The sequence below is a fragment of the Urocitellus parryii genome, chromosome 7 (assembly GCF_045843805.1).
Source record: "Urocitellus parryii isolate mUroPar1 chromosome 7, mUroPar1.hap1, whole genome shotgun sequence".
NCBI classification, from domain to species: domain Eukaryota; kingdom Metazoa; phylum Chordata; class Mammalia; order Rodentia; family Sciuridae; genus Urocitellus; species Urocitellus parryii.
This window is the reverse complement of record NC_135537.1, coordinates 151,149,235-151,174,924: the sequence shown is the minus strand read 5'-3', so window position 1 is coordinate 151,174,924 and position 25,690 is coordinate 151,149,235. Positions and strand designations below refer to the sequence as shown.

The following is a 25,690-nucleotide window of genomic DNA, read 5'->3' as shown; positions in this document are numbered from 1 at the left end:
CATGTCATTGATGTTTTCTGAACAACTTACTTTAAACAATCTAATGTACACTGAATGTTAGCTAATTCTGATTTTTAAGGTATGTTTTTTAATCACTGAAATGTGATATATAGAAAAAGTTTTAATTTATATTTTTCACTAGATATTTATTGAATACTTATTATGTGTATCCTCCCTTGATACCACTTATTCCTAAGCAACTTGCTCCTTCAACTGAAGTTTATCATCACATATGTATTTCTACAACTGTGTGTATGTGTTTGTGTATTCATAAACAATGTTCTGTGCACTTTCCAACTTTACATAAATATCCACAGTATCACAGTGTACCGTACATTTTTCAATATTGTCTTCAAAGACTGAATTGTAGTGACACTTATCAACTTATTTCAAGAGTTCTAAAGAATGCCTTTGTATGAAAATAGCAAAAATCCTTTATCCACATTTATGTTGTTTCCCAGCCTTCACTACTAACTTTAGAGTAAAGACATTTGTACATAGCTCCTAGACAATTTGTACTAGTCTAAGACTAGAATTACTGGTAGAAGCATACCAACAGATTCAGCAGATATTAACAACCTGTTCTCCAAAATAGTCCAACAGATTTATGCAAATCTCTCAAAGGTGAATAAGTTCCATATTATCATTTATTCTTTTACTTAAAAATTTTTATAAATCTAATGGTTATTAGATAGCATTTTGCTATGGTTTTACCAAATGTTTCCTAGTTTATCAGTGAAATTCATTTGCTTGCCACCCAGCATCCACATCTGTATATTAATCCATATCCTTGATCACTTTTTGTACCATTATTTTAGCTGTATATTATAGTTTGGGTTGTTAGTTTTTTTTGTTGTTGTTTGCAGTGCTGGGATTTGAACCCATGGCCTCACAGCAAGTGTTATACTGCTGAGCTACATCCATACCCCAGAGTTGTATTTCTTAATAAATCCTGTATACCAATTCAGTTTCGGGAATGACAAATAACTTCTCCCAATCTGTGGCTCATCAACCTATTTTTTAAAGATTGTTTTGTTCAAAATAAGTTTTAATTTTAACATAGCTAAGTTTTTCTCCTTATATTTTGTGCCTATTGTGACTTAAGAGGTCTTTCCTTTCCCTATATCAGATATTTTCCTCTTAAAATAACATGAAAAATCAAATTTCACTCTTCATATTTAGGTCTTTAATCCATCTGGCACTGATTCTTATCAGAGTTAAGATGAAGATCTAATTTTATTTGCCCAATGTATAACTGTCAATATTTGTTGAAAAGCAAATCCTTCTGCATCTTTGTCATAATATATCTATCTTTTGGTTTTGGGGTTGTTTTGGTTTTGGTACTAAGGTTTGAATCAAGGAGTATTTTACCACTGAACTACATTCCCCAGTCCTTTTTGAGACAGTATCATGCTAAGTTGAGGCTCTCCTAGAACTTGCAATGCTCCCATCTTAGCCTTCCAAATTACTGGGATCATAGGCATGCCATCATACCCAGTTAGTAAAACAGACTATTAAGCATGCTTATATTATATGCCATTAAGAAAACCTTTAATTATGACACATCTCATTTCACAAATAAAAAATGTACATCTGAGAATGAGACTCGGTATTTTTCTTCATTCAGCTGTTTTGTTACCTTATAATTGACTCTACAAAGATCTTAAATATCTGTCAGATTTATGCACAGATCCTTTAGTAGTATTTCTTGCTATTATGAATAAAATCTTTTTCAAATAACTTTTCTAACTAGTTATTCCTGATGTAGGAACACAACTGATTTTTATGTGCAACAAAGCTCACTAAAGAGGGTCTAAGAGTTAATATATTGTCTACATACTTTTTGCATATGAAGAGTACTATCTTTTCCTTTCCATATATATATATTTACTTTAACCACTGAGCTACATCTATAGCTGTTTTTATATTTTGAAACAGGGTCTCAATAAGTTGATTAGGTCCTGCTAAGTTGCTGAGGCTGACTTCAAACTTGCAATCCTCCTGCCTGGGGCCTCCCAAGCCACTGGGATTACAGGCAGGTGCCAGCTCCTGTCTATATTTAAATTGCACTTTTCTCAATTCAATAAATAGGACTTCTGGTAAGAAGTATTGCCAATAGGCAATCCTGGATTACTTTTTTTTTTTTTTTAAGAGAGTGGGAGAGGAGAGAAAGAGAGAGAGAGAGAGAGATAATTTTTAATATTTATTTTTTAGTTCTCGGCAGACACAACATCTTTGTTGGTATGTGGTGCTGAGGATCGAACCCGGGCCGCACGCATGCCAGGCGAGCGCGCCACCGCTTGAGCCACATCCCCAGCCCCCTGGATTACTTTTTAAAAATTTTAACAGATGACATAAAATCACAAAAAAAATGAATGTAAAAGTGATATGTCAAGTTTCAATATGTCTATAAATTGTGTTATATTTAAATCAGTTTAAACACATCTACCACCTCAAACACTTATCTTTTTAAGACTTTGAAAATCTTTTTAAACTTTATAAATAAACAGTATAGGAATGCTATAGTCACCCTACTATTCTTTTATCAAACTATAACTTAGTACCCACTGATCAAACTTCCCCAACAGATAATTAAAAATCTGGGAAATACTTTCTATTACTCTGGATTTGATGTATTTTGAAAGAGACTTATGAACAATTTACTTAACACTTATTGGCTTAAATTATATTAAGTCACTTTCATTAATTACAAGTTTCTGGAAAATTATCCTCTTCTTGTGGATTCTACTTAAATGAAGTAGCTCATAATGTGCAAAGCACATAGAACAGAGCCTGATATAAAGTAAATACTTTATATAACTACTTAAAAGATATTTTTATTCTTCAAATTTCTTCTACCTTTGCAATTTTATCCCAGTTTTCCCTCCCACTATACTGTAAGATGATTTATTTTTCTTGGTCAAACCTGATTAAACTTTCACTTAACTCATTTCTTTCCCAAGATACAATTATATTGTTCGTCTCAACTACTTTGTGGCATTTTGTGTTAATTTCATCTATCTTAACCATTTCTTCCCATTTTATGCTTCTATATTCTTATTGCTTTCCTGGTTTCTTTAGTTGAGAACAATTCGTTTTTTTATAATTTATTAAAATAATTAGTTGGGTGCAGTGGCACAAACCTGTAGGGAGGAGGATCACAAGTTCAAAGCCAGCCTCAACAAAAGCAAGGTGCTGCTAAGCAAACTCAGGGAGACCCTGTCTCTAAATAAAATACAAAACAGGCCTGGGGATGTGGCTCAGTGGTTGAGTGCCCCTGAGTTCAATCCCTGGTACCCAAAAATAAATTTAAAAAAAATAAATGTTTTTCGGAATTAATTTTCTTCTACACATCCCTTACATACAGCTGGCATGTTAATAATTTTATATTTTCAACAGTGATTTAACTCATAACAATTGAGTTATATTTGAACATTTTAAAGAATATTTTAGATTTTTTAAGTATTATGCCTATTTAATTATATTCTAGTTTTAGAAAATGTTTTTTATATTAACTTCTGAAAATTCCTCACATTTCCATGTACCTTACTACATGATCAGTTGGTGAATTTGTTCGATGTGTCTTGAAAAGTATATATATTCTCAGGGATAGAGAAGAGGCTCAATGGAAGAGTGCTTGTCTACCACATGTGACACTTTGCCTTGGGTTCAATTTCTAGAATCAGCCAAAAAATATACATGTATGTGTATAAATATATACACATACACACACACACACACACACACACACACACAAATACATTTTTCATTTTAGGATTCAGTATTCCATAAGTATATTTTAGATCACACATCTTAATTTTCTCTTTTAAATATTAGTTGAGGGACTGGAGGTGTAGCTGAGTGGTAGAGTGTATGCTTAGTGAGACCTGGGTTCAATCCACAGCACCACCTCCCAGTGAGGTGGGAGGGTGAAGCAGGAGGATTACAAATTCAAAGCCAGCCTCCTCAGCTTATCAATAAATTTAATTAATAAAATTATTTATTTGATTATTAAATTAATTAAATAAAATAAATATTAGTTGGGGCTATCAGTTTATATTTTTAAATCACTATGATAGTGATTTTACCAAAATGTTATATCAGGATCTGCGTTATATATTCTGTTTATAAGCATACAAAATAATAGCCCATGTAAGGCACTGGGTTTGATCCATAGCACCACATACAAAGATGTTTTGTCCGCCGAAAACTGAAAAATAAATATTTAAAAAATTCTCACTCAAATAAATAAATAAAGGCATGTTGTCCATCTACAACTACAAAAAAATAAATATATTTAATTTAAAAAGAAAAAAACAGGGAAAAAAGATCAAAAACATAAGATGGGTGCTGGGGCTGTAGCTCAGTGGTAGAGGACTTGCCTAGCATGTGTGAGGCACTGGGTTTGATTCTGAGCACAGCATATAAATAAAGGTCCATCGACAACTTAAATAAACATTTTTTTTAATGTGTGTGTATAAATTTAAGATGGGACAAATAGAAAACTAACAGCAAGACTAAAACTTCATCATATCGATAAGCACACTAAATGCAAATGTCCTAAACATCCCAATCAAAAATTAAAGATTATCAGTGGGGAGAGGTGGCACATGCCTGCAATCCTAGCAGTTCAGGAGGCTGAGATAGAAGGATTGTTCAAAGCCAGCCTCAGCAAAAGTGAGGGGGATAAGCAACTCAGTGAGACCCTGTCTCTAAATAAAATACAAAATAGGGCTGGGAGTGTGGCTCAGTGGTCCAGTGCCCCTGACTTCAATCCCCAGTACCTTATAATGAGGCATAATAATTCCAGATAGTTATTAATCAAAACCTGATAAAGCTAACAAAGTAGACAAATCAAAAGTTACAGTCTCAGATTTTAATATCTCCTCCCAATATTTAATAATACAAATACAAATTGAATATTCCTTAGCCAAAATGCTTGGGTCAAGAAGTATGTCAGAACTTAATTTTTTTTTTCAGATACTGAAATACCTGCATAAACATAAGGACCTACCTTAGAAATAGGACCCAAGTCTAAATATAAAACTTACCTTTCATAAGCACCTTATTCTCATAGCCTAAAGTAATTTTATAAACTATTCTTAGTGCACACATTTTTTACTACAATTTGTTACATGAGATTGGACGTGGAATTTTCCATTTTGTGGCATCATACTTGAATTGGAAAACTATCAGATTTTTGGAACACTTTAGAATTTGGATTTTCAGATTAGGGATGTCCAACCTGTACATAGAAAGTCTGAAAGAATATAGTAATAATGATCATTAGTCAACTTGACCTCATTACTACCAATAAAACATTCCACCCCAAAATGGCAAATACAGTTTTCAACTGTGCACAAAACATTTTCTAGGATGTACTGTATTTTGAGAATAAAACATGCTAAAATTCAAATAGTAAGTTAAAAATAGATTTCAGTTATACACAATAAAATTAAATTAGAAATCAACTAAAGAATATTTTCTAAATCACCAAATATCTAGAAACTAAACAAATCAAAGACCTAAAAGAAAATATTTGAATAGAAAGGTCTTAAATCAATAACCTCAGCTTCCATCTTAAAATATTAGGAAAAAAAGGAATTAATTAAACTAAAAGTAAGCAGAAGAAATAATTCGATCAAAACAAAAATCCATGTAATAGAAAAAAAAAGAAATTAAAATTAAAACCTAGTTTCTGGAGAACATCAGTAAAACCCCATAAACTTCTAGCCAAAACAATTGGGGAAAAAATAAGAAAGACACAAATTAAGAAACAGGTGACATCTTTAGGAGTCTAAAACTGCTAAAAGGATAACAAGAAATTATTATAAACTTCATGCCAATAAATTAAAATGAAACAGAATAGTTCCTTGAAAGACACATAAACTCCCAAAGCTCACTCAAGAGAAAATAGTAAATGTGAATTTACTGCCCTATAACTATTCAAGATATTGAATTTGAAGACAGGCATGGTGATGCATGATTATAACGCCAGCTAACTAGGAGGGTGAGGCAAGATATCTTGAGTTTGAAGCCAGTCTTGGCAACTTAGCAAAACCCCATCTCAAAAACAAAACAAAAAGGGTCTGGGGCTGTTGCTCAGTGGAAAAGCGCTTGCCTCGAACATGTGAGGCACTGGGTTCAATCCTCAGCACTACATAAAAATAAATAAAATAAAGGTATTGTGTCCAACTACAACTAAACACTCAAAAGGCACTACTAAGCCTAAATATAAAACCTATGATAATAAATTTTCCAAGGGAAAACCTTTGGCCCTGAGCTAAAGATTTCCTATATATGACAATATGACATCAAGAGCATATTAATTGATAAATTAGACTTCATTAAAATGTAAAATTTCAGGGCTAGGGTTGCAGCTCAGTGGTACAGCGCTTGCCTAGCACGTGTGAGGCACTGGGTTTGATCCTCAGCACCACATAAAAATAAATTAAAGAAAGGTATTTAAAAAGAAATGTAAAATTTCAGAGCAGGAGTTTTATCTCAATGGTAGTGCACCTACTACATGTGAGGCAATGGCTCAATCCTCAGCCCCACATAAAAACATATAAATAAAATAAAGATATTGTGTCCATTTACAACTAAAAAAAGAAAAAAAGTACAATTTCAGCTCTTCACAAGACACTTAAGAAATGAAATATAGAGATGAAGAAAATCTTTGCAAAGCTTTTATCTGATATGGGGCATATATCTAGTATTTTATGTGAAGAATTCTGAAAACAAAATCAAAAAAACAAGACAATAAAATGATGGACAAAAGATCTGAACAGACACCTCAAAAAAAAGATACACAGGTAGTAAGTTAGTTAAAAAGGGAGCTTATGATCATTAGTCATGAGGCAAATAAACCACAAAATTAAACAAATTAAACCACAATTAGACACTCCCAGGACATCAGTTAAAATAATAAACTATATCATGTGTTGGCAGTATTGTGGAGAAACTGGTACTTTCATATAATATTGTTAGAAATATAAAATAGGGGCTGGGGATGTGGCTCAAGCAGTAGCGCGCTCGCTTGTCATGCGTGCAGCCTGGGTTCAATCCTCAGCACCACATACAAACAAAGATGTTGTGTCTACCGAAAACTAAAAAATAAATATTAAGAAAAAAAGAAAAAGAAATATAAAATGGTACAATTCAGAAAACTGTTAGCAATTATTTTTAAAATTAATGATTTATCAACCATTTGATGGAGCCATAAGCACACCCAACAGGGAAAAAAAAAAAAAAAAACACTTTCATGTAAAGACTTGGACATGTACATTTATAGAAGCTTTGTCTGTTATAGCCAAAAACTGGATTTCAGGGTTTACAGTTACGTCAAATGACCATTAGGAATTAAATGGAAAAATAAACATACAATACTACTCAACACTAAAATAATTATTGATGCACACAGCAAATAATTTTGCTGGGGGCTGTGGCTGTGGCTCAATGACAGAGCACTTGCCTGGCATGTGTGAGGTTCTGGGTTCAATTCTCAGGACCACATATAAATAAATAAAATAAAGGTCTATCAACAACTAAAAAAAAAAAATTTTAAATACTAATTTTGTTGAATGAAGTTACACATAAAATGAGTACATAAAGTGTAGTTCCATTTATATAACTCAATAATAAGCAAATTTATCAACAACAACAAAAAATCGGTATTTGATTAGAGAGAGAAACGTGATCAAGGACAGTATAAGCTTCTTTAACAAATGGTGCTAGGAAAACTGGAAATCCATACATAACCAAAGGAAACTAAACCCCTATCTCTCACCCCACATAGAACAACCTTAAGTGGATCAAGGACCTAGGCATTAGATCAGAGACCCTGAACCTAACAGAAGAAATGTAGGCCCAAATCTCCATCATGTCAGCTTAGGAACCAAATTCCTCAACAAGACTCTGAAAGCACACAAAGTAAAATCAAGAATCAATAAACAGGGCAGTATCAAAACTAAAAAACTTCTTCACAGCAAAGGGAACAATCAAGAATGTGAAGAGGGAGCCTAGAGAACGGAAGAAAATCTTTGTCACCTGCACCTCAGAGCACTAATCTCCAGGATATATTAAAAAAAAAAAAAAAAAAAAAAAAAAAACTAAAAAAAACCCCCCAAACAACCCATTCAATAAATGAGCAAAGGAACTTAACAAATCACTTCACAGAAGGAATACAATACATGAAAAAAATGTTCAATATCTCTACCAATTAGAGAAATGAAAATTAAGACTACACTGAGATTTCATTTCACTCAGAATGGCAAGTATCAAGAATACAAGTAACAGTGTTGGTGAGGATGTGGGGGGAAAGGTACACTCTTACATTGCTAGTGAGACTGAAAATTAGTCCAACAACTCTGGAAAGCTGTACGGAGATTCCTCAGAAAAGTTGGAATGAAACCATCATTTGACCCAGTTATCCCACTCCTGGGCCTATACTGAAAGGACTTAAAATCAGCACACTATGTGGCTCAGTGATAGAATGCACGCTTAGCACTTGTGAGGCACTGGGTTTGATCCTCAGTACCACATAAAAATAAATAAATAAAATAAAGGTATTGTGTTCACCTACAACTAATAAAAATACTTTTAAAAAAAGAAGAAAGCAACATAGCCACATCATTGTTCATAGCACCTCTATTCCCAACAGCTAAGCTACGGAACCAACCCAGGTGCCCTTCAACAGATCAATGAATAAAGAAAATGTGGTACATATACACAACAAAATATTACTCAGCCAAGAAGAATGAAATTCTGGCATTTGCTGGTAAATGGATGGAACCAGAGACAATCATAGTGAAATAAGCCAATCCCAAAAAACCAAAGGCTGAATATGCTAACTCACAATGGCAGGGGGTAGGTTCATCAGACTGAACAGGGGGGAATGAAGGGAAGGGACATGGGATGGGAATGGGAAAGACAATAAAAAGGATCAGACATAACTTTCCCTCTCTCAAAAAAAAAAAAAAGGAACTTGCAATGCGAGATATGGAAAGCTAGGCACAGTGGAGCATACCTGTAATCCCAGAGACTCAGGAGGCTGAAGAAAGAGGATCCAAAGTTCAAAGCCAGCAGTCAGCAAGGCCCTAAGCAACTTAGCAAAACCCCAACTCAAAACAAAAAATAGAAAAGGGCTAGGGCATGTGGCTCAGTGGATAAACACCCTTAGGTTCAATCACTGGTACCAAAAAAAGGAAATATGGATTAAAATGGATAAAGACCATTATATTTAATATTTCATCACCTGGTGCTCTACCTCCTGAAGAAGGGATTCTAACAGCTCCGTTTCTTGGGTTAGAGATGTCTTCTGACCTGTTTAAATATAGCAAAACATCAATATTGAACTCATTACTGGTTTGAGAAAGAAATTAACTTCCAAAAGCATACTCAATAAAAACAAATCCATTTCAAGTACAGAAAAATTCTTTATTACGACTACTTTAAAGATATTCCTAGAATTTAAAGGATTGAAATCAACATTATAGAATTAGAACTAATCTGAAGTACTTTTAGAAGAAATTCAATTTAGGGGTATGAAATTTACCGAACATACAATAAAAGCCTGGGATTCCACCTCCAACATTAAAAAAAAGAAGTACAATTACAATATACTTTAAGTAAAAATGTTAATTTCTCTAGATTTTTTTTTTATCTTTTTGATACTGGGGATTGAACCCAGGGCCTCACACATGCTAGGCAAGCACTATACAGCTAAGCTACTATATCCCCAGCTCTTTTTATTGTTTATTGTCTCATAGAGCCTCACCAAGTTGCCAGGCTGTCCCCAAACTTGGGATCCAGACAAGAATCAACTTACACTGCTGAAGCTGACCTCAGTCATTGGATTCTCCTGCCTCAGCCATTGGAATTACTGGTATTACAGGTGTGTACCACCAATCCAGCTTGTTTTATTTATTTTTGGTGCTTTCAGAACATTTACTTATTTATTTATTTTGGTTGTAGATGGACAATACCTTTATTTTATTTATTTTTATGTGGTGCTGAGGATTGAACCCACTGCCTCACACATGCTGGGCAAGTGCTCTACTACTGAGCCACAATCACAGCCCCATAAAGTAGTGTTATTTGATGAAAGGAGACAATACAGACCTTTTATTTTTCATTTTCTGAAGCCAAAATCACAAGATTTTTATTTGTGGGAATTGAACCTGGGGCATTCTACCACTGAGAAACATCTTTTAATGTTAGAGTCTATAAACAAATCTGGATGGTGCCTGGCATTTTGCCAGAGGGTGTGGTTTGTGATGTACTGCCAGGGAGCCATTAAGTGTGGAGATTCCTTATTGGTTGACTGCTGTATCTATTTTATGTTAATTAAGATAAGCTGTGTGGAATGTATATATACCACTCCTGTCCTACAATAAACGGCTCCCACTCCAGCTGTATCAATCTACACAAGTTGCTCGTCACCACCCCCCCTGGTTATTTTGCTGCAGCCAGACTGCGGCATTTTTTTTTTTTAATTTTTTTTTTAGTTGTAGATGGACACAATACCTTTATTTTATTTATTTTTTTATGTGGTGCTGAGGATCGAATCCAGTGCCTGACACATGTTAGGCGAGCGCTCTACCACTGAGCCACAACGCCAGCCCCCACTGAGCAACATCTTAAGGCCTTTTTGAGTTGGCACCTCGCTTAATTGCCCAGGGTGGCACTGACCTTACATTCTTGCTACCAAGTGTCCAGGAATATAGGAATGTGCCACCATGTCCAATGATTACAAGTTCTTGATTGCAAAAATATGGAAATCAGATTACATTATCAGAGATAATGTCTACCATCACCACATCCTATAGTTCTAAAGCATTAGCACTTTGGGCAATACTACCATATATAATCAACTTAAAATTTAGTGGTAGAGACAGGTACAGTGGCACATGCCTGTAATCCCAGATACTTAGGAGGCTGGGGCAGGAGGATCCCAAAATCAAGGACAGCCTGGGCAACTTAGTAAGACTGTTTCAAAATAGAAACTTCTGCTAATTCATAAGGAATGCTTCTAGACCTTCAGATTTTGTGTTTATGAAAAAAAAATGGTCCGAATGTACTAACAAAAAATGTTCTTAAACTAAGACAAAGTTTAAAATATATCCCCAAAGTATATTTACAACTGGGTATTTACTTGACTGAGTATATAGCTCCAAGTTAGAATAATCCCGAGTTGAATCCCCAGTACTCTGGGGGGGGAAATAATTAGTGGTAGAAATTGAGATATAAATCAAAGTGGGACGTTCCTCATAATACTAAACAACTACTAGTAAGATTATTGTAGAGCTATTCTAAGCCTAAAAGTATCCTATTTAATTATAAAAACAACCTTAGATATTTCAAATTGCAATAACTTTTCATAATGAAAAATCAATTGAAAACCACAAAAACAGGGGGCAGGTTAAATTTTTGGAAAAGGAAATTATTCCACTAAGTAAACTACACAGTTGCTACCAGGTGAAATGGTACACGCCTGTAATTCCAGCAACCGAAGGGAGATTGAGGTAGGAAGATTTCAAGTACAAGCTGAACCTCAGCAATCTAGTAAGGTCTTGTCTTCAAAAAACAGATCTGTACTAAAGACTTGTTTGATTTTAAGTTAATTCAATTAAACAAAGGAAGCAATGAGGCAAACTCATTCAACAAAAGCAAGGGCAAATCATGTATACTTAGCTGCAATTTAAAATCACATTATCACCGAAGAAAGCTTCAGTTTTAAAAGTGCTAGTACATACTAACATCCCAGCACTTTATATGGCTTAATAAAATTAAGAAAGTCTCAAACATCATTTTAAAGTCTGAAAATATAAGATCATTATACATACAATTAACTTTGACTAAGGGCCTAACAAAAGTTATGATTTTCATTTACACTTCTTTTATCTAAAGTAGTACCATTAAAAAAAAAAAAATACTAGATGTCTATAGGTTTCTTCTAATTGCTCCTCTGTGCGGGTAAGCTCTACTATTCAATCTAAAGTTATGATTCTTTAGGATCTGCCTTTGGGTCTTGAAAATCACTAAGATCAGTATAGATTTATAAGACTAAATATTTTTGTAATGCAAAGACAATTTGTGAAATAATACATGAATATCCAAACTCAAGGATATTTGCATCTTAATAAAAGATAGCAAGTAAAAGAATTCTTTGTTCATACCTTACTAAAGTATATGTATTTCATGTTACACTATGATGAAAAATGCAAAGCTGATTTTGCATCAGTAAAATGTTAGATGGACTAAAATTACAGGTTAAGCTCAAAGACACTAAATCAAACCATGCCAAACAAACTAGCATTTTTTTTCCCTAAACTTTATGTTTAAAATTTTATGTTCGGACTGGGGATGTGGCTCAAGCGGTAGTGCACTCGCCTGGCGTGCATGCGGCCCGGGTTCAATCCTCAGCACCACATACAACAAAGATGTTGTGTCTGCCGAAAACTAAAAAATATTTTTAAAAATTCTCTCTCTCTTTAAAAAAAAAAAAAGTTATGTTCAATCCTAAGCTCCATAATCAATTTAGGAGGAGGGAATATTTGAAAAACCAAAAAGGTGAGCAATAAATATAATTAAATATGAATTAGATGTAAAATGAGACTAGAATTAAAAAACAAGATTAAGGGGAGGGGTTGTGGCTCAGTGGTAGAGCGCTTACCTAGTATGCATGAGACACTGAGTTTCACCCCTGGCACCAAATAAAAATAAAATACATAAAATAAAGGTACTGTGTTCATCTACAACTAAAAATAAATAAATACTTAAAAAAAAGAAAAGATTAAATCTCTAATAAAAAGCTGAGAGGACTATGCTGATAGTTATAAATGTCAGTTCTTCATCTTCAATGAGGACAGCATAAAGGAAATTTTTATTGGATTTAGAAAAGAGGAGGAAAAAAACAAAAGCTAACAATGAGGTCCCTGGCTAGGCTATTAAGACTCTTACCCAAATATCTATGAAAACTTCTCTCTCCACTGCTTTCTAAATACAAGTTGGACATCTGGGCAGAATCTAACATGGAACTATCTAAAATCTCAAGAGTCCTTCCTAGACTGTACCAACTCACCAACCTCATTCTTCAAAGATTGAACCTCCAGGAGGCTCAAAGTACCATGTACTCTAGCAGCATAGAAAAACACTCCCCAAAACAAACAAAAAACACCTAACAAAAACCCACACTCACCCATCAATGTTATAAGCTTATTTTTCAGCTGAGTGTCTAATCGTGCAATCATCATCTCCACTGCATTCCTAATTTCCCGAACACGCTCATCTTTTGCATTTCTTACAGCTTCTACATTTCTTTCCTAGAAAAAAAAAAAAAACAGGTAAAATAATTTTAATTGGGGAACTTTAAATATAGAAGCAAAGAGACCTCAGTGTATTCACTGAAATTAGTCCATTGACTAGGGCTAGGGTGTAGCTCAGTGGTAGAAAACTGAGTGTGAGGCACTGGGTTCCATCCTCAGTACCACATTTAAAATAAATAATAAAATAAAAAATAAAGGTTAAATTCTTTAAAAAAAATTGATTACCTCTTTAAAACTTACAAAACATATAATACTACTCTTACATTGCTAGTATAACACAGGTAACTCATTGCTTTAAAAAATTCTGTATCGGGCTGGGGATGTGGCTCAAGCAGTAGCGTGCTCGCCTGGCATGCGTGTGGCCCGGGTTCAATTCTCAGCACCACATACAAAGATGTTGTGCCCGCCGATAACTAAAAAATAAATATTAAAAAATTATCTCTCCCTCTCTCTCTCTCACACACACTCTCTCTTTTAAAAAAAAATTCTGTATCTTCAACTAAATCAATTAGAAAGATTCTTAAAAATAAATCATAATAAAACATATGATAATTTAACAGAAATATCAATAAAAAGACTTGTAATTACAAAAAAACTGGTTTAGGTAACATATACACAAGTCACACAAGAAGCTCCTATCAAATCCCTCATAGGACAAACTTTTTCAATATTAAAAAAGGTAAAAATTCACAGCCTGAAATACCCTAAAACAAATGAAAACAATTTTTAAATACTCTAGTTCATAAAAGTTATTTTGTTTTTTTTTTGTTTTTTTTTAAGAGAGAGTGAGAGAGGAGAGAGAGAGAGAGAGATAATTTTTAATATTTATTTTTTAGTTCTCGGCGGACACAACATCTTTGTTGGTATGTGGTGCTGGGGATTGAACCCGGGCCGCACGCATGCCAGGCGAGCGCGCTACCGCTGAGCCACATCTCCAGCCCCATAAAAAAGTTATTTTGGTTTTGTTTTCAGAACTACATACGAAAAGAAAAGACTTATTTCCAAGATTGTAGAGTAACATATGTTTCAAATATTTCAAAATGGCATATCACAGAAAATAAAAATCAATCTTTCTTGTATTTGCTAATATTTTGTAAATATACGGATCAAGAGTCACGAACAAAATAGTCTCCTAATGTTAACAAGGGAATACCAAAAAGTGATGAAATGAAGGCCAAATAGAAACCATACAACTTGCTCATTTTTCAAAATTACAATGCAGCTTACATGCAATTCAATAATACTATTTTCTGTATAAAGAATATTACAAATGATGATTTGGATCTCAATTTCTGAGGGATAAAACAAAGCAAATATCTGTTCTTAAGTTAGAAATGGTACACAAAGATTTACAACTGTCATTCTGTCAATTTAAACAGAATATATCCAAAGTATATTTTCCACTTCACTATTGAAGATCATCAAATTATTTCCAAAAAATAAAATTACTTTATAAATGATACATATATTACCCAAACTGTTTGACCCATACAGTATCTTAAGAGTTGTATTCAATATTACCCTTTAAACTATATGGATCCTAATTAAGGAAAACAGAATAAAGAGTTTATTCATTGGTAGCAGAAATCCTTCCAAAAGCTAGAGATCCAAAGTGAATAACATAATAATTCTACTAAAAGACAATACTGATACTATTTAGAAGTCCATTATTAATCTGTAACACATAAGCTTCTTTAACTCACTGTCTCTAATTCTGCATAAGAGGTAATTCTCTGGTTCAACTATTTCCTCTATGACCAGGAATTTGGATACAAATTCCTCCACTAGTTTGAAGTTGATGAGCCTATTAATTTTCAAATCTTCATTTCAACATCTAATTGATTTGTATTTATATACACATGCATTATTATATACTGTATATACATATTATTACATTCGTACATTATGTTCTATATTAGCATAGAATATAAAAATAATAATAAGCCGGGTGCCCATGGCACATGCCTATAATAACCAATTCCAGGAGGTTGAGATAGGAGGATCACAATTTTCAGCCCAGTCTGGGCAATTTTGTGAGACCCTCAAAATTAAAAATAAAAAGGGGTGGGGTTTAGCTCAATTGTAGAGCAACTCTGGGTTCAATACCAGTACCATCAAAAAAAAAAAAAAAAAAAGAAAGAAAAAATCTTATGGGAGTAGTCTTACCACTTCTTGAACTAAACTGATTAGTTCCATGAGGCGTCGACGAAGTTTAGCTACCTCTTCGTTCACTTTAGTGACATGCTGCTCATAAATTTCTGCCAAAGGCTTAAAAGTATGTCCACCATGCTATTTAAATTAACAAGAGTAGTTTTAGAACATTTTCACATATCATCTGCATTTATAATCCTTTTTAACACTCCATAGACATTAATAAACTGGTATATATTTTCAAATGAATTTCATCTTTTTTAGTTAGTGCTAACATAAAGTCACCTGGCCCATGTAGGAACTCCTCAAGATTGTAAACAATGGACTTCAGAAAAATTGTTGACATTTAGAAATCTTGACTCATTAGAAGGAACCAAAATACTGGGCTAGTGATGGAGCTCAGATAGGGCACTTGCATATAATGTGTGCCATTCTGAACCCCAGCACCATGGAAAGAAAGAAAAAAAAAATTCTTAACTATAGTCTAAACCATTGGCTACAACCTTATTAACCACTTTTTTTCTTGGGCAACAACATGCCTTCTTCCATGTCCTCAAAACTTCTTCCCAGCAGGCCTTTGCTAAAGTTACCCCCTCTTATTCAAAATAATTCTCCTTCATTTTTCCTCCATCTTAGCAGCTATTAATTCCACTAATCCTTGCAGCTAAGCCCATAGTTATAGGATCAGCACCCATAGTTATGTATTCTCATCAACTCTATTATTACCAAAATGTATTACACAGATTTAAATATAGAACTGTTTAGTACGTCTTCATAATCACCAAATCTAGCACAAGTGACTGAATAAAAAAGATCTTGAAAAACCCAGTGTAGATAATTAACAAAAGCAATGAACCCATTTCTTGTGCTACAAAAGTTTACTTTTGAAATATAAGTCTGATAAAAGTTAGCATAACATTCAATTTAAAGAATTCAGTTAAATTCAGTTTGAAGAACATTTTGGGGGCATTAAAAACCCAAAAATAATTTTGTATCCGATTTTAGTAATTTAATCCATCACTGGTAATTAGAACCTCCTATTTCTATGATAAGAACACTTCCTATAATAAACTCTTAACTAGAATTGTCTAATTTAGCCAAACCAACCAGTATGGTCTCTGAGAGAAAAGAGATGTGGATTTTTAAATGCTCACTTAAGAAAGTATGGGAAAGAAACTGTCCACTGTTCCTTACAAAACTCATGTATTTAAGTATTAAATTTTGGGAATTTATTTTTTCTAATCAGCAATTAGCATTCATATTCAAACAGAAAGCTCACTGAAGTGAATGTTACTCAACCAACTCAGCCTGCCATTCTTTCCGAAAAATATACTGACACAAAAAGAATGATCAATTCTCATGGTTAACAGATCATTCTATGTATCTACCCACTTCCATTCCCACTGTCAGTTATTTTCCCAAGAATCTTTTGTGTGGGGTTGGGGTGACCTCAGTGGTAGAATGTGCATATGAGGCTTTGCTTTAAAGGTCAGGTGCAGTGTGAGTTATGCCTATAGTCCCAGCTACTTGGGAAGCTGAGGCAGGAGGATTGCCTGAGCTTGAAAGTTCAATGCCAGCCTGGGAAACATAGAGCCCATTTAAAAAAAAACAAAAATTGCTCTTAAACAAGATGTTGGAAAAAAATTAAAAATGGAGTAAAATTATAAAACCTATATATATGCATTCAGATTATTTCATGGGTATCTAAGTTTTTGCTCCATTTTAAAGAAATGAAAATTATAAACTATATCCAGTATATCAGATTACCTGGCCTTTAATGAAAGGTGATCCTACAACAAAAGAGTTAAAAATAATGACAGGGCTAAGAGGAGTAATTCACTGGTGAAATCACTTATCTAGGATATACAAGAACCACATTTGGACCCCAGCAAGGGGGAGAAGGAATAATGATTTAACATGAACATGCATTTTATGGACAGAGTAAGATATTCAAATAAGAGGTACACATCCTACATCAAATATCTCCACCTAAAGAGGTATTTCTCAGGGGGATGCTGAGACAGGAAGATCACAAGTTCAAAGCTAGCCTCAGCAAAAGGGAGGCATTAAGCAACTCAGTGAGACCCTGTCTCTAAATAAAATAAAAAATAGGGCTGGGGAAATCTTCAATATATATTCAATCTTCAATGTATATTCAATCTTCAATGGGGATATGACTCAGTGATCCAGTGCCCGAGTTCAATTTCCCATACCAAAAAAGGTCCAGTGCCCGAGTTCACTCCCCCATACCAAAAAAGGTCCAATGCCCGAGTTCAATTCCCCATACCAAAAAAAAGAGGTACTTCTGGAATAACAGAAGATACAATACCTTTAATAAGGCATTTATAAATTAGATGCATTTTAATTTTCATTCAGTAGAATAAATGATACTTTTTTCCTAACTAAATCCAACAAATATTTCAATGCTTTCCAATCTCTAAAGATAAAGAATATACTAAACTTGTTCTGCTTACCATTCCTCCCCAAAGTGCACACTGATGACAGATACACTTCTTACAAGTCCAGCAAAACACACTAAGTTTTTCATGGTGATTTTCACATCTATACATTATGGAAAAAAGTTAGAATTAAAATTAAAATATGATTACTTCAACAAATTCCTAAGCTTGGGCAAATATAAATCAATTTTAAACAATTACATAACCAAAAACATAAAATGTATTTCAGGGCTTCTGTGAATTAAACAAAAGAATTATATGTGTAGAAAATTTTTATTAATGTTTTCATTAATTTAGATTACAAACGTATATATTGAAGATTTCTTTCTAAATAAAGTAAAAATTCAGCACCATTTCCTAACATCACTACAGGTGATAAGTGCTACCCTACATTACATTTTGATCTACACATACATAAACACATAGGCTTGCACTTTTTCTACATGTGATCAATGATAAGACATCATTAACTGCACATTTAATACCAGATCCTCATGGAAAATAATCACCAAATTTTACTTTTTTTATTAAACCAGATATCCACAAGCAAAATAATGAAGTTATATTTGGTTAAAGAAGGAACTGTCCCCCAAAATTCATATGTTGAAGCCTTAACTTCCAATGTAACCATATTTAGAGACAGGACCCTTACAAAAGAGGTAACTAAGGTGACAACATGAGGTCATAAAGAGGAGGTCCAATCCAATAGGACTAATGTCCTTATAAGAAGAGGAAGAGACACCAACACTGCACACATACACAACAAAAAAACTATGCAATAACAGAAGCAGCAGCAATCCTTTACAAGTCAAGGAAAGAGGCCTCACCAGAAATCAAACCCGCCAGCACTTTGGATTTCTAGACTGCAGAACTAAAGACTAAAAAGGGATCAGAAACTTAAATATAAAACCAAAACTATAAAACTCTCAGAGTAAAACACAAAGTGGAAAAGTTTCATGAAACTGGATTTGGCAATGACTTCTTGGATATCACATCAAAAACTCAAGTAACAAAGGTAAAACTTCTGAGCATCAAAAGTCACAAACTGGGCACAGTGGTGCACATCTGTAACCCAGCAATTTGGAAGACTGAGGCAGGAGGATCACAAGTTTGAGGCCAGTGTGAACACCTGCCTCAAAATAAAATAACAATGGCTAAAGATGTAACTCAGTGCTTGCTTGGCAAATACAAGGTCCTGCATTCAATTCCCAGCACACACACAAAAAAAAGTTTTTAAATGTCACTTACAGAGTGACCTACAAATGTCACTACAGGTTGTCACCTACAAAACAGACAAAAATCTGATAAGGGTTCAATTTCCAGAATAAATAATAGTAACCCCACAAATAAACAGATTTAAAAATAAAGAACATGAATATGTATTTCTCCAAAGAAAATATACAAATGGCCAACAAGCATATGAAAAGATGCTCATCGCTACTAATCATTAGGGAAATGCAAATCAAAACCTCCCATCCATTAGGATGATGATATCAAAAAACTAACAAAAATTCCTTCAAGCAATGGCCAAGAGGTGGAGAAACTAAAACCCTTATTGCACTACTGGCAGGACTGTAAAATGGTGTGGTTCCCATAGAAATAGTACAGAGGTCTCTCAAAAAGTAAAATTAAAAAATTGGGATGTAGCTCAACAGTGGAACACTTGCCTAACATACTTAAGCCCTAAACTTGATCCATAGCATCACCACCAAATAGAAAATATAATTACTAGACGAACATGGTGGCACATGCCTATAATCAGTGACTTGAGAGAAAAAAGCAGGAGAACTGCCACCCTCAGCAATTTAGCAAGGACCTCCGCAACTTTCCTTGTCTCAACAAAAAAAAAAAAAAAAAAAGGCTGGGGCTACAGTGGTAAAGCATCCTGTGGTTCAATCCCAGTATCAAAAAAAGAAAAAATAGAATTACTACATGACTTAGTAATTTCAATTCTGAGTATATACCAAAAAGATATGAAAACAGAGTCTTGAAAACATGAACACCAAATTCATAGAAGCATTATTCATAATATCCAAGATTTTACAAATTTATAATAGCAAATAAGAAAAAAAGCAGCATATTAGATTCTATCTGAAGCTTACATAAAGGTTTTTGTGCATTTTAGTTTTTTAAATAACAGCCATCCTAAAGGATAAAATTTAGAGTTGCATTTCCCTACTGATTAGTAATGATGAGCTTTTGCAATGTGGGCCATTTACCAGAACTTTTTTTTTTTTTTTTTTTTGGTGATGGGGGGCTGAGGGGGTAGGTGGAGGTGGGGTGAGGGAGTGAGGTGGGTACCAGGGATTGAACTCAGGGGCACTTAACCACCGAGCCACATTCCCAGCCCTATTTTGTATTTTAGTTAGACACAAGGTCTCACTGAGTTGCTTAGTGCCTCCTGGTTGCTGAAGCTAGCTTTGAACTCAATCCTCCTGTCTCAGTCTCTAGGGCCACTGGGTAGAACAATTCTTAATCAGTAGTCTATACATACTTTCAGCAAACCAAGGGGGCCAGGAGGCATCAAGTACCAAAAAAGAGATTGGCAGATTAGTAAACTGTAGCAATTCCAATCCTTTTAATTTTTATTTTTATGTATTTATTGGTTCCAAGGATTGAATTCAAAGGGTACTTTACCACTGAGCCACATCCCCAGCCCTTTTTATTTTTTGAGACACTGTTTCATTAAACTGCTTAGGGCCTTGCTAAATTGTTGAGGCTGACTTTGAACTTATGATCCTCCTGCCTTAGCCTCCCAAGTCTCTGAGAGTACAGGCATGCGCTATGGTGCACACCTCCCATTTTTTTTACGGAGGATCCAGTAAGAGAGGTCCAAGAAAAGGTAAAGGGTGTTTCCAAACAGTGACACCTGAAATCCCAGAATACCCATATGTTTACTTATGAAATGTGTTATATAGAAAATTAAAGATTAAATCATTAGTTTTAGTGTGACATCTTTAATACTAGAAATAACAGAAAGCCTCAAGAGCCCAGTTTAAACATGCATGGTGGCATACATCCCAGTTACTTGGGAGGCTGAGGCTGGGAAATTACAAGTTGGAGGCCAGGCTGGGCAACTCAATAAGATTGCTTAAAAAAAAAAAAAAAAAAAAAAAAGTCCCAGCTTAACTAGTAGAGTAATAGTAGAAACACCAGGTTTTATTTCTGATTATGAATTATCATTAACATTTTAAGCCTCTTCCATTTCTACAGTTCTAGCTTATCATAATGAAGGAACACATAAGATTTTTTTTTTTTTAATAATGACCCTTGATGTTTCAACTTCTTGCTTTAACATGTTGTGCATCTGTTAAGGTCTGTAAATAAGTAAAAAATAACACCTGGTATTTTGCCAGAGAAATGTTAGAGTTCGTAAACAAGTCTGGGTGGTGCCTGGCAAAATGTCAGAGGGAGTGGTTTGAAAAGTAACAAAAGTGAGCCATTAAGTGTGGAGATTCCTTATTAGTTGACTGATGTATCTAGTTTATGCTAATTAAGATAAGCTGTGCAAAATGTATAAATAGCTCTGTTGTCCTACAATATACGGCTCCCATTCCTGCTGTATCAATGTACACAAGTTATTCGTCACCCCCCCAATGCATCTATAGAAAGAAACATGTCTTTATTTTTAATATGGAATGCTTCATGAATTTGCATATCATCCTGTGCTCATCTTCTCTGTGTCATTTCAATTTTAAGTATACATGCTGCTGACGCAAGCACTTTATTTTTAAACATTCAACATTACTGGAATCTCTGCTAATTTAAGTTATTATTAATTGCCTTCCAATTAACTATATAGTTTCTTAATCTATAAAACAGATTACTGCTATATTACTAGGTCTTTCTTCTCATTTTCTGTTCCTCATATCCCTGAAAATATGATCAAAATAGTTAATCATGTACCAAAAGACCATTCTTGTCCCTCAAAGTTTCTGCTCCCACGGCAGTCTCCAACAACTTATCACTATATTATAGTTCTGTTCTGTTCCATTAAATAGTTAAACAGAAATCATGTATCATTTGCATTTGTATCCCCATAATCTAGTACCTACATACGTAAGTATACATAGCATGAAATAAATGTTTAAAAAAAACAACATAAGGGGTTGGGGTTGTGACTCAGCGGTACAGCACTCGTCTAGCACGTGCAAGGTGCTGGGTTTGATCCTCAGCACCACATAAAAAATAAATAAAATAAAGGCATTGTGTCCATTTACAACTAAAAAATTAAAAAAAAAAACATAATAAGCATGAATCATTTCTCAGCTGGGCATGGTAGTAAGTGCATACAATCCCAACTACTTGCTAAGCTAAACTAGAAGGATGGCAAGTTTGAAGCCAGCATGGGTAAATTAGCAAGACCCTATCACAAAATAAGAGCCGAAGAACAGTGGTAGAGTGTTTGCCCAGTATGCACAAGGCTCTAGGTTCAATATCCAGTACCAAAACCAAAGAAAGAATGAATCGTTTTAAATACCTTCAGAAAAATGAAAGCATTAGAAAATTAAGAAATGCTAAATTTCTCAATTATAAATGATTAACAGTGAAATATTAATATATCATTAGGGTTCAGTTTAGTGGCAGAGTGTGTGCTTCTTGACACACAAAGGCCCCAAGTTCAATCCCCAGCAACACACACAAACAAACAAACAAAAAAGTAAAAACCGTGTCATTAAAATAGTACATGGAGAGGCTGGGGTTATGGCTCAGCAGTAGAGCGCTCGCCTCACGTGTGCGAGGCCCTGGGTTCGATCCTCAGCACCACATAAAAATAAATAAATAAAATAAAGATATTGTGTCCATCTACAACTAAAAAATAAAAATTTAAAAAAATAGTACATGGCAAAATCTATTAGATACTGAACAAGAAAACTGAGAATATACTTGTCTTTTTCATTTTCTTCATGTTTGGTGAGACTGCAGAGCTGAAGAGTATCAAGCTGTTGTGTAACTTCTTCAGCCCAACGACAATTTACTAGTTCTCGAAGCTGGAGAGGAGCACTGCAGAGAAAATCCATACACATATTCTGAGAAAAATGAGATTATTTTCTGAAATAAACACATTCCTCAAAACAGAGCTCACAATCACACTCATACCACAATACTATTAAACTATTAAAGACAATGAAAAAATGCTTTCAACTTATATTCACATTAATACAACATATATTAAAAACAAAAAATACTGATAATTCAGATTATGAACTGAATTTTCAACTCCTTAGTCTAAAGTTGTACAGTCCAAAATGACAGCCACAGGGAATACTGTTTGATGGTAGAGCTTAATGGTACAATGCATGTGACAGCATGTGCGAGACCCTGGATTTGATCTGCACCACCACCGATATAAAACAAAAAATGATAGCCACTAGTCACATGTGACTATCTTACTTAAATTTTTAAAGAATAAAATGTCATGGGCTAGGGTTGTGGCTCAATGGTAGAGCGCTCGCTTAGCACTCATGAAGCACTAGTTCAATCCTCAGCACCACATAAAAATAAAGGTTATCGTGTCCACCTACAACTAAAAAAAAAAAATTAAAAACAAGAATAAAGTTTCATTACACAAACAAGACACATTTCAAGTGCTCAAGAGCCACATGAAGCTACCATATTGAATAGTGTAAATAGAGAACATTTCCATCATCACAGGACGTTTCATTTAATAGTGCTGGTTTTCTCACAAACTCATGTGAGAAAAGTAAATAATCCTGGAGTAAACAAGGGCAAAAGATGGCACTCTGCCACCATTATTTGAAATAACCAGAAGTTGAAACAAATTAAATATTTCTCAATATGGGCATAAATAAATAAAACTACATAGTTACAGAGGGAAATATTATTCAAACATTTTTGTGTCTTTTGGTGAGGGGTACCAGAGATTGAACCCAGAGGCACTTAACCACTGAGTCACATCTGCAGCCTTTTTATTTTTTTATTTTGAGACAGGGTCTTGCTAAGTTGTTCAGGGCCTCACTAAGTTGTTGAGGCAGGCCTCAAATTTGTGATCCTCCTGGCTCAGCCTCTCAAGTTGCTGGGATTACAGGTATGTGCCACTGTGTTTACTCAAGCTTTTTAAAAAAATGACACACACACACACACATATATATACATACATACAATCAAGAAAAGATATCTACCATTTTTATTAACAGTATTGTATCTGTGTAGTTTAACAAAAAGCATAAGGGTATGTTATCAGTATACACAAAAAAAAGTGTGTAGAAAAACAGATACCATACCAGGTATGTTGGTACACATTTACAATCCCAGCTACTCAAGAGGCCTAGCCTCTACAATTTAGGGACAGCCTGTCTCAAAATAAAAACTACCTGGGGCGCACTTGTAATCCCAGCAGCTCAACAAGCAGAGGCAGGAGGATCACAAGTTCAAAGCCAGCCCCAAGAATTTATCAAGTCCCTAAGCAACTCAGCAGAACCTGTCTCTAATAAATACAAAAAAGGGCTGGGATGTGGCCAAGTACACCTGAAATCCTCAGTGCCACCCCCCCTTCACCCTGCCACCACAAAAATAACTAGAAATGTAGCCCAATGGTAGAGTGCCACTGGGTTCAATCCCTAACACTACAAAGAAGAAAAAAAATAGATACTACACATAACAATTTCTTCTGAAAGTATTTTGTGAAAACATAGGATTTAAAACAGTACAACCAGAAGACTTTCCCCCACCCAGAATGGGGTTGAACCCAGGGGTGGGCTATTTTTTAGTTACATCTCCAGTCCTTTTTTTCCCCCATTTTTGTGTAGAGGGGGTCCCAGATGGAGACAGGATATCACCGAATTGCTGAGGCTGGCCTCAAATTTGTCATCCTCCTGACTTAGCCTCTCAAGTTGCTAGGATTATACATATGTGCCATGATACCCCACTAGAACCTAAAACCTTTTCATATTAATATTTATCGTGAATATTTTTAAGCCAAAAATATGTAAACTTTTATTTAAATTATAAATAGCTAAGAGGTCACATGATAATTTTCTATGCGAGGCAGGGGTACAACATGCCAAGTAATGTAATACATCCTACATAATCTTAAGTCAGGGAAATTAGTGTTTCATTTCTTTTTAGACATAATACTTATTTTCTCTTCAAGCATATTAATGAGAAGTACAGTAAATTGCAAAGAAAATTTTGCCTTTATGAATCCTGAGGCACACCTTAACCCTGTAATCTTACTCTTTTTTAGGATTCACAAATGATTGTAGCAAGTACTTACCGACAATGAGGACACTGAGCTCTCTGCTCTGTCAGCCAGCGCTAAAGAGGTAGAAGAATTAGATTTTGATTATAAAAACACCATTAATTTATATATATATATCCAGTATTTATAAATAAAATTTAATGAGTTTGTCTCATGATTTCCCCTTCATTTTATTTACAACACTTTATTATGATGATTTATTTGTTGTTCTCCTTACACTGCTACATTATAATCTTATTAAAGGTTCAAACTATGATAGGGAATAACCTCACCATATTCTTTAATATGGTCAAAACATTGGGCTGGAGTTGTAGCTCAGTAGTAGAGTGCTTGCCTGGCATGTGTGAGGCACCACATGTAAATAAATAAAATAAAGGTCCATTGACAAGTAAAAAAAAAAAAAAGAACTAAAAACAGGCTGATTGCTGCAATACATGTCATTCTTGGCATCATATTTTTGTATCTGTTTATAATCCCAAAGAATTTCCTTTGCTTATGGTCCATAAATCCTTCCTGCCAGCAAGGTGTGG

The 25,690-nt window shown here is 34.4% G+C and overlaps 1 protein-coding gene and 1 pseudogene across 9 annotated transcripts in view; both read right to left on the bottom strand.

The window, feature by feature from the left end:
• Trim37 (tripartite motif containing 37) overlaps positions 1–25,690 on the bottom strand; it is a 183,793-nt gene that overhangs the window by 149,800 nt on the left and 8,303 nt on the right. For 7 of the 9 annotated variants that reach the window (XM_026407312.2, XM_077800650.1, XM_026407311.2 and 4 more), the window contains exons 3-8: positions 25,176–25,216; positions 22,826–22,942; positions 17,954–18,041; positions 15,495–15,617; positions 13,202–13,325; positions 9,257–9,324 (exon numbers count right to left, since the gene is read on the bottom strand). In XM_026407312.2, the coding sequence (XP_026263097.2) occupies positions 9,257–9,324; positions 13,202–13,325; positions 15,495–15,617; positions 17,954–18,041; positions 22,826–22,942; positions 25,176–25,216 (561 nt within the window). The remainder of the gene's footprint in view (positions 1–9,256; positions 9,325–13,201; positions 13,326–15,494; positions 15,618–17,953; positions 18,042–22,825; positions 22,943–25,175; positions 25,217–25,690) is intronic. The other 2 variants (XM_026407316.2, XM_026407317.2) reach the window with 2 other exon arrangements.
• Positions 21,566–21,661, bottom strand: LOC113195739 (U6 spliceosomal RNA; annotated as a pseudogene).